This window comes from Oryctolagus cuniculus, chromosome 1 (assembly GCF_051225735.1).
Source record: "Oryctolagus cuniculus isolate XC-2025 breed Fujian yellow rabbit chromosome 1, ASM5122573v1, whole genome shotgun sequence".
Taxonomy (NCBI): domain Eukaryota; kingdom Metazoa; phylum Chordata; class Mammalia; order Lagomorpha; family Leporidae; genus Oryctolagus; species Oryctolagus cuniculus.
Window position 1 is genome coordinate 234,212,044 of NC_142867.1, and position 13,478 is coordinate 234,225,521.

Genomic DNA, 13,478 nt, shown 5'->3' on the forward strand with positions numbered 1-13,478 from the left:
GTTCCTCTGTGACATGGTGGAGGTCCTCTTCGGGGTTAACTGTCGGTGACCATGATGGGACCCTGGTCCTCCCCGCTGAGCAGGGCGGCAGGGGACTGTGGCCGGATGTGTCTGGCAGCCCCAGCCCTGGCTTCCTGGTGCCGTCTGTGAGGCGGCGGTGCCGAGTTACTGCCTGGGGACAGTTTGGGCTGAACTGTGCTGGAAACGGGGTGCCGCAGCGGGGCGCCCTGATCGATGCCGCTGCTGCCTGGCTGTGTGCTCCAGATGAAAGGAAGGGCGCCACTCGGCCTTGGCATGGAGCATCCAAACGAGAGTTCCGGAGCCTGCGGCGCCGGTGCTGTACGTGAAGGGACAGGAGGACTAAAGGCTTTTCCTGCATGAAGTTCGTAATACTGAGAATGAACGAACAACCGAGGAAGAAGCCATTCCCAGTGTCAGGAGAGTGAGACGTTGGGCCTTCTAGGGTTGCCGGAACTTTGTGGGAAGTGACAAACTGGAGCGGGCAGAGGCAGGACGACGAATGAGGGCGCTCCTGCCTGCGAATCTAGGGTGAGGGCTCGTGCGACCCTCAGCCCTGTGTGAGAGCAGCGGCCGCGCTCAGCTGCGTGCAGACTGCTGGGTGCTGCCCAGCGCAGTTGCGGGACCTCTGACACTTCAGCACGGAGGGAGGAGTGAGCTGGAGCGGCTGTGGCGTCCCGCCCTTTGTAGCCGGCCAGCCCCTGCTGTCACCTAGAGCTGCCAGGCAGCCCGGCCTCCGACTGCAGAGCCGGGATAGCCAGCAGCTCTGGGCCGCTCTCACTTGCTCCTCGTCTCTGGCTCTCTTGACAGGTTTAAGGGGCTCAAGCCGACTGTTATCCTTCTCTCCCGAGGAATTTCCGACGCTGAAAGCAGCTGGAGGGCAGGACAAGGCTGGCAAAGAAAAGGGCGTCTTAGATCTGTCGTATGGGCCAGGACCAAGCCTCCGCCCCCAGAGTAAGTGACCCCGGCCTCTTCTCTGGCGCCTGCTGGACTGGCAGCTGCCCCCTCTGTCTGTCCTCTCCCTTCAAGGTGCCGACATGCCGGGGTCTCCAGGCTTCCAGCTGGGAAGCCTGGCTCTTGGCCCTGTGCCTGATCCGGGCATCTGTTGGACACGCGTCCTCGGCTGCCTGAGGCTCACGTCTGCCTTGCCTGCCCCTTGGTCGGAGCAGGCCTGTCCCCTTCCCATCTGTCGTCCAGTTGCCACTTTAGCTCTGCTGGGCGGTTGAGGCAAGGAAGAATGGAGAGCGATGGATGGATGGTTCAGGAGCTTGTTTTCTGAGCCAGTGTTGCCTTAGCAGAGTTCTGTTGGATCGCATGGGGCATTTGTTTAAAAGTCAGGTTTTCTCCCCATCCCCTCACACAGCCAAATTAGCATCGATATTTTTAACATGTTCCCCTGGGGATGGTTCTGTTGCCGGCCCAACACTGGCCTCTGCTGTCCCCTTGCTGGTGTCTGGCCAGGAGGGGCAGGGTTGTGCAGCATGCTGGACTGCGGGTGCGTTTTCCTCGGAGCCTTGGTGGGTCCCGGCTAAGGTGATGGTCAGGAGAGAGGGTTTCCGCCTGTTCTCACCGGGGATCCAGGAGCGGATCCTGTTCTCAGGTGCTTCATCTGCAGGGTCTTTTGTTTGCTTGTCCTGATTAATCCCCAGGGCCTTTACTGTTGAAGATGCAGCCACTCAGTCAGAACTGGTCAATTAAATGTTCTCCTGTGACAGGGCTGTTTGCTTCAAACGGACAGTCACATTGCCTCTAGGACAGAATTGCATTTTTCTGGAATTAACTAAGGTGACTTGCCTTGTAGGACTATAAAAACTTAAGCGAGAAGAAACCTCCAGGATCTGTTCTGGTGTCCTCATTTGAGAAGATGAGGACACAGGCTGCAGAGGGGTGGCCTTGGGCTGCCCCAGGTTCCGTGCTGCTGTGGTTGGAGAGCTGGGGGGCAGACCAGTGTTAGGGCTCCGTCCCTGCCTGGTCGCACAGCTCAGGGACCCCGTGTGTTTCAGTTGTTGACCAAGTCTGGCTGCAGAAGAGGTCCTGGGCTTCTCTGAGTTCCATTGTTCTCGCCTCAGCTGTAGTGTTTCTTGCCATGTTGTCCATTACCCATGGCCAGTGGCATCTGGAAGTCCTGCTACACGGTCAGGAGCTTCATGGGAGAGGCCACGTTCACGTGATTTTTGTGGTATGCTGCTATGGTCATTTTGTTTGATTAACAGTCTCTCACTGTGCCTAACTTGGAAATTAAACTGTGTCAGAGGTGTGTACGTATAGGAACAGACATGGCATAGAGAGTTGGGCACTCTCCGGGGATTCAGATATCCACTGGGGTCTGCAAGTGTCCCCTGCAGAGAAGGAAGGAGAGGTGTGATCGTCCTGCCAAGGTGGTCAGGTTGTCCTCGGGTTTAGCCCCCACCCCGCAGGGGTGAGAGCAGCCTGCTGGGAGACTCTGCTGTGAGGCCTGCTGGTCACTGCGTGTTGAGGGATGGCCCGAGGCTGCTTCTCTAGCTCTGTGTCACTTATCTGGGAGATCTGGGAGCTGTGATTTCCGTGAAGGGAGAGCGTGTCTTAATTCCCGTGCCTCCTTTCTGAGTGGATCTCGTTTCACATTTCTCCTGCAGTCAGATTTCCCCAGCAAGGTCATTCTCATCGGCAAGGTGTCCCCGCCTTCCCTAACAGACTGGACAGTCCTTTACTTTTATTTTTTTCCTGTTTTTTATTTTTCTTAGTTTTATTTCTGTTTTTTTGTGTTTTGGTGAATGAGGGGGGTCCCTTGACCTTCAGAACCTCATGCGACCCCTCCCTCCCCTCCTCTTTCCTCTCCCCTGTTGCCCCTTTCGATTTCCAGATGTGACAAGCTGGAGGGAGGGCGGTGGGCGAAACATAATTTCTGCCACGTCTCTGGGCGCCTCCCCAACTGAGCTGGGCAGCAGGAACTCGAGTGCGGGAGACGGAGCCCCCTCCTCGGCATGTACCAGCGATTCTAAGGACCCCTCTCTCCGCCCGGCTCAGCCTGTCCGCAAAGGGGCTTCACAGTTCATGGGAAATGTATACCACCCACCTACATACCATGACATGCTTCCTGCTTTTGTAAGTCTTCAGAGTGTGCATCTTTTCCCATGAGGTTGGATTGTTCACTGCCAGCAGAACCTAGTTCCAGTGGTTGAATGTCCACCGCGGGCTCTCCCTCCCAAGTTCACTCTTGGCCCTGAGAGCCCTACTTTGGAGGTTTCCAGTAGTTTTGCATTTTCTCCCCCCCTCCCCCTTTCCAATCTTAAGAGTCTCTGGCTTCTTCCCCTGGTGATGTGGATATTACTTTAGCCTTGGTTCTTTAGGAAAATGAGAGGCAGGTAGTCCCTGACGTAAGCCCCAAATTGACATCCTGACAGAAGGAAAGAAATTGGGGGATTTGGTGGTAGGGTTCATCAGGAAGCCCCAAGACTTTCCTGTTTCTTTTTCCCATTTTCCACTTTCTGAGACAAACTCTGATTTAGACGGAACTTGGGGTCTGGGCCAGTACCAGGAAATCCTGTTCATTGGTGTTATGTTTCAGATGTGTTCGCCACAGTCATCCGAGAACCAGGGTACAGTGGAACGAGGCTCTTTCCCCCTTCCTCAGCTCCGCCTGGAACCCCGTGTTCCTTTTAGACAGTTCCAGATGAATGACCAAGATGGGTAAGGTTATTGTGTCACCGTGGCCTGTGGAGGGCTGACTCCTGGTGGTGATGCTGGTCAGACGATGGGCTGATGCATGAAAAGACTTCGTCTTCTGGGGACCACAGGGGACTCAAAACCCATCCAGACACCCAGAGCGTGTCGGGTGGCTGGGATTTGCGGGTGGGTGAGAGATTGGATTATGTTTCCACACTCCTGGCAGGGTAGAGCTTTTGGCGTGTGTGTGTTGCTGCTAACCTAGGCATTAGCAGTGAGCCAGGATTACAGGATGCCGTGGGACTCCTCTCTGGGGTGTGTTTGTTCTTTATATCTCTTTTCAAAGGAAATGCTAGAAATAGTACGTCAAATAAGAACCATTGTGGTGTAGAACTGACTTTTGGAAAAGTGTTTGATTTTGCTTCTCTGAGCGTGAGTCCATCATCACCACTTCTCTTTCTCTTCAGAAAAGACAACAGACTGGGGGTGACTCGCCCGATCCGTCCCCTTCGGCAGCTGGTGGAGCGGGCGCCTCGGCCCACCATCATCAATGCTGAGAACCTGAAGGGCCTCGATGACTTGGACACTGACGCTGACGACGGCTGGGCAGGTGGGCATCGCCGGAGGGCAGCGTGGAAGCCTGAGTGCCTGCCGGGCGCAAGCCCTGGGGCATGACGCTGTGTTTTCATGAGGCACAGCAGGCAGGAAGACGGTAGATCCTCATGTGCGTTCAGACTGGTGGGGCCTTTGACGTGAGCTGTGCCTTGCTTTGGTCTTAGAGCAGTGGCAGACTTTGGTATCCTTACTTCATCTGTTCCAGCTCTCTGTCTGTCCCCCAACCTGCTTATTTTTTTTATGCAGTAATTTTAGTTTTCAGATAAATTCCAACTCCATTGAAAGGCACACTGTTTTATGGGGCTGGCACTGTGACATCGACAGCCTCTGCCTGCAGCACCAGCATCCCGTATGGGCACCGGTTCGGGTCCCAGCTGCTCCACTTCCCGTAAAGTCCCCTGGTAATGGCCTGGGAAAGCAGCGGAAGACGGCTCAAATACTCAAGTGGGAGACCTGGGTGAAGCTCCTGGGGAGTGAGCCTGCAGGTGGAAGTTTTCACTTTATTTCTGTCTCTCCCTCCCTCTCTCTGGAACTCTTTCAAATAAATAAATAAATCTTTTAATACATTTATTTTCTTTGACACACAGAGTTAGAGAGGGGAAGAGCCAGAGAGAGATGGTTCTGCATCACTCCCCAGATGGCTGCAACAGCTAGGGCTGGGCCAGGAGCCCAGAGCTTCCTCCGGGTCTCCCACCTGGGTGGGCCCTGTGCTGCTGCTTTCCCACGTGCAGTGTTAGCAGGGAGCTGGATGGGAAGTGGAGCAGCCAGGACTTGAACCAGTGCTTGAAAGGAATGTCAGTGTTGCAGGTGACAGCTTAACCCACTGTGCCACAGTGACGGTCCCAAGCACCCATCTTACTTGTATAATTGTGACAAGTGGGTACCCTTTGTAACAACACCCACGTCAAAGAGCATTTCCCTTGCCACACCAGAGTCCTCTCGGCCTCTTGCCGTCGGTGTTCTTCCTCCGCTCTGTCCAGGCGTCTGCCTCTCTTGCCGTCGGTGTTCTTCCTCCGCTCTGTCCAGGCGTCTGCCTCTCTTGCCGTCGGTCTTCTTCCTCCGCTCTGTCCAGGCGTCTGCCTCTCTTGCCGTCGGTCGTCTTCCTCCGCTCTGTCCAGGCGTCTGCTTCTCCTGATTACTTTTGCCACAGAGCTTCCAGTGAACTGACACCATGCACTTTCCACAGTTAGAATTTTTGAAAACTTTCGTTGTTGTTGTGATCTGAAAGGCAGAGACCTTCCCTCTGGATCTCCCATGTGGATAGCGGGGCCCCAAGTGCTTGGGCTGTTTTCCTGGGGTGCACATTAGCAGGAAACAGGCTGGGAAACGGGTGCTGGTGTCTGGTCCACACACTCCTACATGGATGTGGGCATCCCAAGCACGTCTCAACTTTGGACTGCACCAAACTCCCACACTTGTCGACGCGTTTGGTATTCGTCAGTGGTGTGTGTCTGTGTGTGTGTTGGTGATTGCTTAGCTGCTAAGATAATTCCATTGTGCCCATATCCTACAGTTGGCTTATGCATTCAAAAATCCATTATGAGTAACACTTTCGCTTCTCTTGGGTAGATAGCTGGGAATAAAATATTTGGGTCCCAGGGGAGGTCTGTGATTACACTCAGAACTGTTCTGTCTGCAGAGATGGCTGTCCCGTCTGACCTCACCAGCAGCGTGTGTGGATCTGGTTGCTTGGCATCGCCCGAGTTTCCCACTTGTCTAACCGTAGCTGTTCTGGTGGGTCTGGTGGTGTCCGGTGCTGCTCTCGGGCTGCATTTTCCTAGTGACTGGTGTGGTGTTCCCTGTCCTCTCTGTTTCTTTTCCAGTCTGTAGGAAGCAAGTCCTTTAAAATTTGTTTTAAAGATTTATTTATTTGAATGGCAGAGTTACAGAGAGTGAGAGTGGGACAGAGAGAGACAGAGAGAGATTGATCTTCCATCATCTGCTTCACTCCCCAAATGGCTGCAATGACTAGAGCTGGACCAGTTGGGAGCTGAGAGCTTCTCCAGGTCTCCCATGTGGATGCAGAGGCCCAAACACTTGGGCCGTCTTCCTCTGCTTTCCCAGGTGCATTAGCAGGGAGCTGGATCTGAAGTGGAGCAGCCAGGACTTGAACCGGGGCCCATGCGGCGGCCCCGTCCTTTGTAACTTTAAGGTTTCACGAAGATGTTTTCCCATCGAATTCCTTGCGTGTTTTTTTTTTTCTTGGACAGGCAGAGTGGACAGTGAGAGACAGACAGAGAGAAAGGTCTTCCTTTTCTGTTGGTTCACCCCCTAATGGCCGCTGCAGCCAGCACGCTATGGCCGGCGCACCGTGCTGATCTGAAGCCAGGAGCCAGGTGCTTCCTCCTGGTCTCCCATGCGGGTGCAGGGCCCAAGTACTTGGACCATCCTCCACTGCACTCCCGGGCCACAGTAGAGAGCTGGCCTGGAAGAGGAGCGACCGGGACAGAATCCGACGCCCCGACCAGGACTAGAACCTGGTGTGCCGGTGCCGCAGGCGGAGGATTAGCCTAGTGAGCCGCGGCACTGGCCCTTAAAAAGATTTTATTTACTTATTTGAAAGGCACAGTTATAGAGAGAGGGAGAGACAGATTATCCACCTGCTGGTTCACTCCCCAGGTGGCTGCCGTGGCCGCAGCTGGGCCAGTCTGAAGCCAGGACCTGGGCCATCCTCCTCTGCTTTCCCAGACATAGCAGCAGGGAGCTGGATCAGAACTGGACCAGCCAGACTTGAACCTCTGCCCGTATGGGATGCCGGCGTCACAGGCAGCACCTTTACCTGCTACACCACAGTGCCAGCCCTGTGCATTCCTTTTTTTTTTTTTTTTTTTTGAACCCTGTGGTGGTGGTGGTGTTTTAAAGATTTATTTATTTATTTGAAAGGCAGGCTTACACAGAGAGAGAGATCTTCAATCCACTGGTTCACTCCCCATCTTCTGCTGCTTTCCCAGGCCATAGCAGAGAGCTGGATTGGAAGAGGAGCAGCCAGGATTTGAACCGGCGCCCATATAGGATGCTGGCGCTTCAGGCCAGGGCGTTAGCCTGCTGCCCCACAGCCCCGGCCCCTGGAGAATTTTTAAGTGTGGGGCACATTTGGCCTAGCAGAAGATGTCACCTGGGATGTGTGTGTTCCGTGCTTTAGTACTTGGGGTCCTAGTCCTGGCTGTGCTGTGCTCTCCATTCCCGCTTCCTGCTCATGCTGGCTGTCGGGCAGCAGACGATGGGAGATGCGAGTGAGTCCCTGGCTTCAGGCTCAGCACTGGCGACTGTGGCGTTCGGGGGAACCAGCAAGTCGTCGGGAGCTGTAGGGACAGGGTGTGTCTGGTTCTTTGTCATTTTGTCTCTTCCTTTGTCTCTCTGCTTCTCAAATTAAAAAAAAAAAAAAAAGTATTTTGTCCTGTATTAATACAATGTCTCTGACTTTGTTAATTGTTTTCATGGTTTGTTTTTCTGTTAATCTTCCTATCAACTCATTTGTATTAGTATTCCAAAGGACTTTATAGCAGGCAGCATATGGCTTCAACGTGGTTTTTCATCTGTTCTAACTCCACCTTTCAATTGACTTACATCTTTTTTTTTTTTTTTAAAGATTTGTTTTATTTATTTGAAAGAGTTACAGAGAGGTAGACACAGAAAGAGAGGTCTTCATCCGCTGGTTCACTCCGCAAATGGCCGCAATGGTTGGAGCTGTGCTGATCTGAAGCCAGGAGCTTCTTCTGGGTCTCCCACGTGGGAGCAGGGGTCCAGGGACGCGGGCCACCTCCCACTGCTTTCCCAGGCCATGCAGAGAGCTGCATCAGAAGAGGAGCAGCCGGGACTCGAACCGGCGCCCATATGGGATGCTGGCGCTTCAGGCCAGGGCGTTAACCCGCTGCGCCAGAGCACTGGTCCCTGACTTACATCTTTGTTAATATTTTTTTAAAGGAGATTTCATGTAACATTTACATATAACATGAAATTCAGCCTCTTCAAGTTCGCCGATTTTCAGTATATTCACAAGAGTGTATAGCCACCAACACTTCCCAACCCCAGATCATTCCCATTACCCCAAAAAGAGCCAGTATCTGGTGGCAGACACTGCCAGCTCGCGCGCGCTCGCTCTCTCTCTCTCTCTTTTTAAGATTTAATTTATTTATTTGAGAGCTGGAGGTACAGACAGTGAGAGAGAGGGACAGAGAGAAAGGTCTTCCTTCCGTTGGTTCACTTTGCAAATGGCCGCAATGGCCAGAGAGCTGAGCCGATCCAAAGCCAGGAGCCAGGAGCTTCCTCCTGGTCTCCCACGCTGGTGCAGGGGCCCAAGGACTTGGGCCATCTTCCACTGCTTTCCCAGGCCACAGCAGAGAGCTGGATTGGAAGTGGAGCAGCTGGGACTAGAACCGGCGCCCATACGGGATGCTGACACCACAGGCGGAGGATGAACCTACTGTGCCATAGCGCTGGTCCCCCAGTTCTCTTTCTTCCCAGCCCTCTGATGACTATTTTCTGTCTCTGTATTTGCATATTCTGGGCATTTCTTATGAATGGAATCACACAGTATGTGAATACATATGAATCCATGTCTGGCTGCGTGCTCTCCGGTGCCTCGTGCGGTAGCCCGTGTCCACATTCACTCTGTGTTGTGGCTGCGTAATACCGCGTGGTGTGGGTCTGTCGCGTTTTGTTTGCCTGCTGAGCGGTAATGGATACTTTCTGCCACCCATACCACTCAGCGTTGGGGGACGCTCAGGGCAGAACCAGCAGCTCGCGGTCTCCCTGTTGGTTTCCGCATTGTAAGGGTGGCCTCTTGTCGGTTCCCCGAGCCTGCTTTGCTCACTCTCCTGTGCCTGGACGTACACGTCAGAGGGAAATCGAGTATCATGGGAGGGTTAGTGTGACAGTGCTGCTTCGCTTTCAGCTGCAGGGCCTGTGGGGCAGATGCAGCTGGGTGTGACCAGCTCTCAGTGGGTGTGGGGTGCTCCTGCTGAAGCCGGCGCTCTCTCGGGGTGCCCTGCGCACCACTGACATTCTCGTTTTTTTCTCCTTGTTCCTGGATCCTCCTGCTGTCGCAGGCCTTCATGAAGAAGTGGACTACTCTGAGAAACTCAAGTTCAGTGATGATGAAGAGGAGGAGGAGGTTGTGAAGGATGGCAGGCCGAAATGGTGAGACTCCCTCTCCTGCTGGCACCATCTCCCGGTCACTGAAGGTAGCAGCACATCCACGTTTCCCGGTGCTGGTCTCCCAGGAGCGTGCCCGAGTCCCATGGGTCCCATGGCAGCCTTGCAGGGGCAGCCACTGTTTCTGTCTTGCAGATAAGGAGGGAGAGCAGTTGAGGCCAGCTGTTGGGCAAGTGGAGCCATGCTTTGTGTTAGGAAGCTTCCTCACCACCGTGCCGTCCCCAAGGGTGTTACTCAGGCCACTGCTTGCCTGGCCCATTTGTGGATGCCAGGCCACAGGCTTTTGTGGCCAAGCAAGTCTGGAAAACCGCCCTGGCTTCAGCTTCTTTCTTTGCCTGGGGATTGCTCAGCACCCTGAGGTGTTGCAGTGGATTAGGGGGTGAGGAGCAGGCAGCAGGGCGTCTGCCAGGTTTCTCAGACTTCTTTAACCACGGTGAGCTTCTCTTTTCTGGATCATTTCTTTGGACAAGATTACTCGGGTTCTGCTCCCTCTAGTTTTTACCACAATGTTGTTGCATTGGCTCCCATTTAAAAAGCATTCATAGGGTTGCTGTAATTCGCGTCCTTGGAGGACCGGCAGTGTGCCTGCTCCCCTTGGTGTCCTGAGTGGAACTGCCAGCTTCCTTTGCGCTCTGCTCTCTGCGTTTCCTTTGTGCCTCGTGGTGTGTGTGGTTTAGTGTCGCTGTACTACACACACTTTTCCTTCTGTTTTCTCGTCACTGAGTGTTCACACAGGTCTGCAAGGCTTTGTCCTTCCTATTCCATCCTTCACGTCAAAGCTCCTGAAGCCCGGGAGCTGTTGTGGTCAGCACCTGCCACGCTTTCTCTGATGATACAGAAGAGTGAGTGAGAGGATTCTGTAATCATCTCCAAGCTGTTTGGTCTCAGCCAACACTTGGAATGCAGTTGGGGCATATTTCTGTGGTCCTTTCCGGCACAGTAAGCTTGGCAGGAGACCTGATTGAGAGTTTAAATTCAAGGCAAAGATCAGGTATAATGAACATGCTTGAGCACTGGTACACTGTGAAAGAGAAAAATCTTTTATCTGCTTATTCAAAACCCCCAAATGCCCACAAAAGCCAGGACTGGGCCAGCCTAAAGCCCAGAAGCCAGCATTCCATCTGGGTCTCCCCCTGGAGTGGCAGGAACCCACGCACTGGGGTCATCACTTGCTGCCTCGCAGGGTGCGCGTTAGCAGGAAGGTGGCTGGAACTCAGACCAGGTCCTCTGGTGCAGTGCGGCAGCTTAACTGCTATGCCGCTGCCTGCCGAGGTGTGGGCTTTAGACCCAGCTTCGCCGCGGGCTCTGAGCAAGACGGCCAAAATTCAGAGCACCCAGGCTGCGTCCGCGGGAATCTTGCTCGTTTTTCAGTGTCCTCTGAACGGGTTGCAGCCATCCGCCATGCAGACTCACACCGGAAGCTCCCAACCACCTCTGCTGTGTTCATTTCCTTCTGTGCGCTCGGCCCCTCTCCTCCCCGCGACCCTCTGACCCCATCCCCACTTGGTTGTTGTCTCTGTGCCTCTTCTGAACCGCCGGAGCTTATCCGGTTTGTCTCCTTTTTCACCCTGCTCTCTGGCCCATCCTGCATACTGCACCGTAGGTGTCTCTCACGAACACAGGCGTTCTCTCATGGGTCAGACTTGAGTGGTCTCCACTTCTCAGAGTCCGGGTGGAAGTCACTTTCCGTCTCGAACTCTCCCTCTGCACGTGTGCATGTGCGTGGTGTACACAGGCCACACAGGAGCCCGCCCTGTCCCCACCCGTCTCTGCTCTTACACTCGTTGACTGCGCACATCTGGGTCTGGCAGAGTGTTAGTTAAGCACTTGATTTATCCAAAGCACAAAGCAGCTAGAGTATAAGAAGGGCGTTCGTCTGGGCGTCCTGGCTCCAGTGTTAGGTCCTCCCCGTGAGATTGGCTCCCCCTCGCCTCTGAGATTCAGTTACCAGCTCTTAAAAATGGGGTAGTGAGGACCGTTTAGTGGTCAGTGGAATGACGACTGCGCTGTGTGCCACCTAGAGATTGGTGTGTAAGAGTGATTTGATGAGTGCTTGTGATGGATTTTGAGGTTCACACGTGAAGGTCTCTGGCACATGGACAGCCGACTCGGCAACTCCCGGTGAGGCCATACTTGCTGGGAGTGAGTGGGGAGAGTTGACGCTGAACGTGGTGCATCCTAGGAACAGCTGGGACCCTAGGAGACAGCGGCAGTTGTCAGTGAGCTCTGCGGACAGTGCTGATGCCAAGCGCACCCAAGAAGAAGGGAAGGACTGGGGCGAAGCAGCGCTCGCGGCCCGAGTCGTCCGGAAGCTGCCAGAACCACAGCCGCCTTCCAGAAAGCTCCACGGCTGGGCCGCAGGCCCCGACTACCAGGTACTGCGGGCCCGGCGGCTCTGTGCGCGGCTGATGCGCTGAGACGGCACACACCCCCTTCAGACTCCTGTGGACCGGAATTCCCAGAATTCCCTGCTTGACTGTCCCATGCATTCAGTACGTTCATGGCTGAGTTTGGAAAGTCCTGGGTGGGTGTTTTAATTACCAATTTAAAAAAAATCTGGCATTGACCTTATAGTTACACAAATGTTGGAAGTGTCATACAAAGAATCTCTTTCTGAGCCAAATAAAAAGACCCAGTCCTGTTGCTACAAGGCACTTTGATGTCTGTTTCCTGCCCAGACAATGGCAGTCCTCTAGGCAATCACAACCAAACCGGGAAGTGGCGTTTCTGATCCTCAGACGCTAGCCAGCTTCTGCAGGTCGTCCTGTGGACGTCCCTCACGCATTTCCTGTGGCTGCCCAGGCTCCCTGGTCCTCTTCCTCAGCGCACTTCCTCAGCCTTGCCTTAGCTCTCATGACTTCGATGCTTTTGAAGGTTACAGCAAGTAGAACGGCCCCAAACTGGGTTTGTCCAGTGCTTCCTCGTTAGGTCCAAGGTTTGATCATTGGCGGGAATCTCTCGGGTGGTAGCTGGCCCTCCTTGCTGTATCCCCCACGTCTGGAACTCTGCTGTTCACCTCAGACAATGCGTGCTTTGATCAATGTAGAGTTACCCTGTGCCCATTCGTAATGGATGGGAATTGAGTGGGGAGAAACACTGAGACATTGGGAATGCCACTGTGCACCAGCGTTCAGTGTGTTTGTTTCCTGTCTCAGTGGCTTACAGTCTGTTACTCAGATCGTCTGTCCTTTGGGAGCTTCTTCCCGCTGGCATAGGTGTCCTTTTTACTGATCTGCGTTTTTTTTTTGTTGTTTTGTTGTTTTTTTGTTTTTTTTGAGCACTTCCTCGCTGCCTTTTCCAAACATGTCTTTTTTTTTTTTTTTTTTTTTTTTTTTTTTTTTTTTTTTAATTTACTTAAAACAGAGTTAGGGAGATCTTCCATCCATGGGTTCAGTCCACATGGCCACAGTGGCTGTGGCTGGGCCAGGCCGAAGCCAGGAGCCTGGACCTCCATCCAGATTTCCCTTTGGAAAGATGGCACTTGGGTGATCTTTTGCTGAAACGGCACTCACAGGGGATGCCCGCACTGTGGGTAGCGCCCTGCCCGCTACACCACAGCACCGGCCCCCTTGTGTTTCTTGGATCTTTAGACCTCGTTGGCATTTCAGTGGCTGGGGATCAGGTACACTGGTCCATTGGGTGTTGTCAAGGCTTCACAGCAACACTCTGAGAGAAGCTCAAGATGCCCAAAGTGTAGATTGGGGGCTTTTTTTTTTTTAGCTATTTTAAGATTTATTTATTGGCCGGCGCCACGGCTCACTAGGCTAATCCTCTGCCTTGCGGCGCTGGCACACCAGGTTCTAGTCCCGGTTGGGGCGCCAGATTCTGTCCCAGTTGCCCCTCTTCCAGGCCAGCTCTCTGCTGTGGCCAGGGAGTGCAGTGGAGGATGGCCCAGGTGCTTGGGCCCTGCACCCCATGGGAGACCAGGAGAAGTACCTGGCTCCTGCCATCAGATCAGCGCAGTGCTGATCAGCACAGTGTTGGAGGGTGAACCAACGGCAAAGAAAGACCTTTCTCTCTCTCTCTCTCTCTCACTGTCCACTCTG

At 53.7% G+C, this 13,478-nt stretch overlaps 1 protein-coding gene across 18 annotated transcripts in view; it reads left to right on the forward strand.

Annotated features, from left to right (window-relative positions):
• The window catches only part of PRRC2B (proline rich coiled-coil 2B), an 85,244-nt gene that overhangs the window by 38,177 nt on the left and 33,589 nt on the right, over positions 1-13,478 (forward strand). For 16 of the 18 annotated variants that reach the window (XM_051835385.3, XM_051835384.3, XM_051835386.3 and 13 more), the window contains 6 exons: positions 829-972; positions 2,861-3,102; positions 3,566-3,687; positions 4,131-4,273; positions 9,327-9,417; positions 11,615-11,807. In XM_051835385.3, coding sequence (XP_051691345.3) covers positions 829-972; positions 2,861-3,102; positions 3,566-3,687; positions 4,131-4,273; positions 9,327-9,417; positions 11,615-11,807 — 935 coding nt within the window. The remainder of the gene's footprint in view (positions 1-828; positions 973-2,860; positions 3,103-3,565; positions 3,688-4,130; positions 4,274-9,326; positions 9,418-11,614; positions 11,808-13,478) is intronic. The other 2 variants (XM_051835389.3, XM_089321657.1) reach the window with 2 other exon arrangements.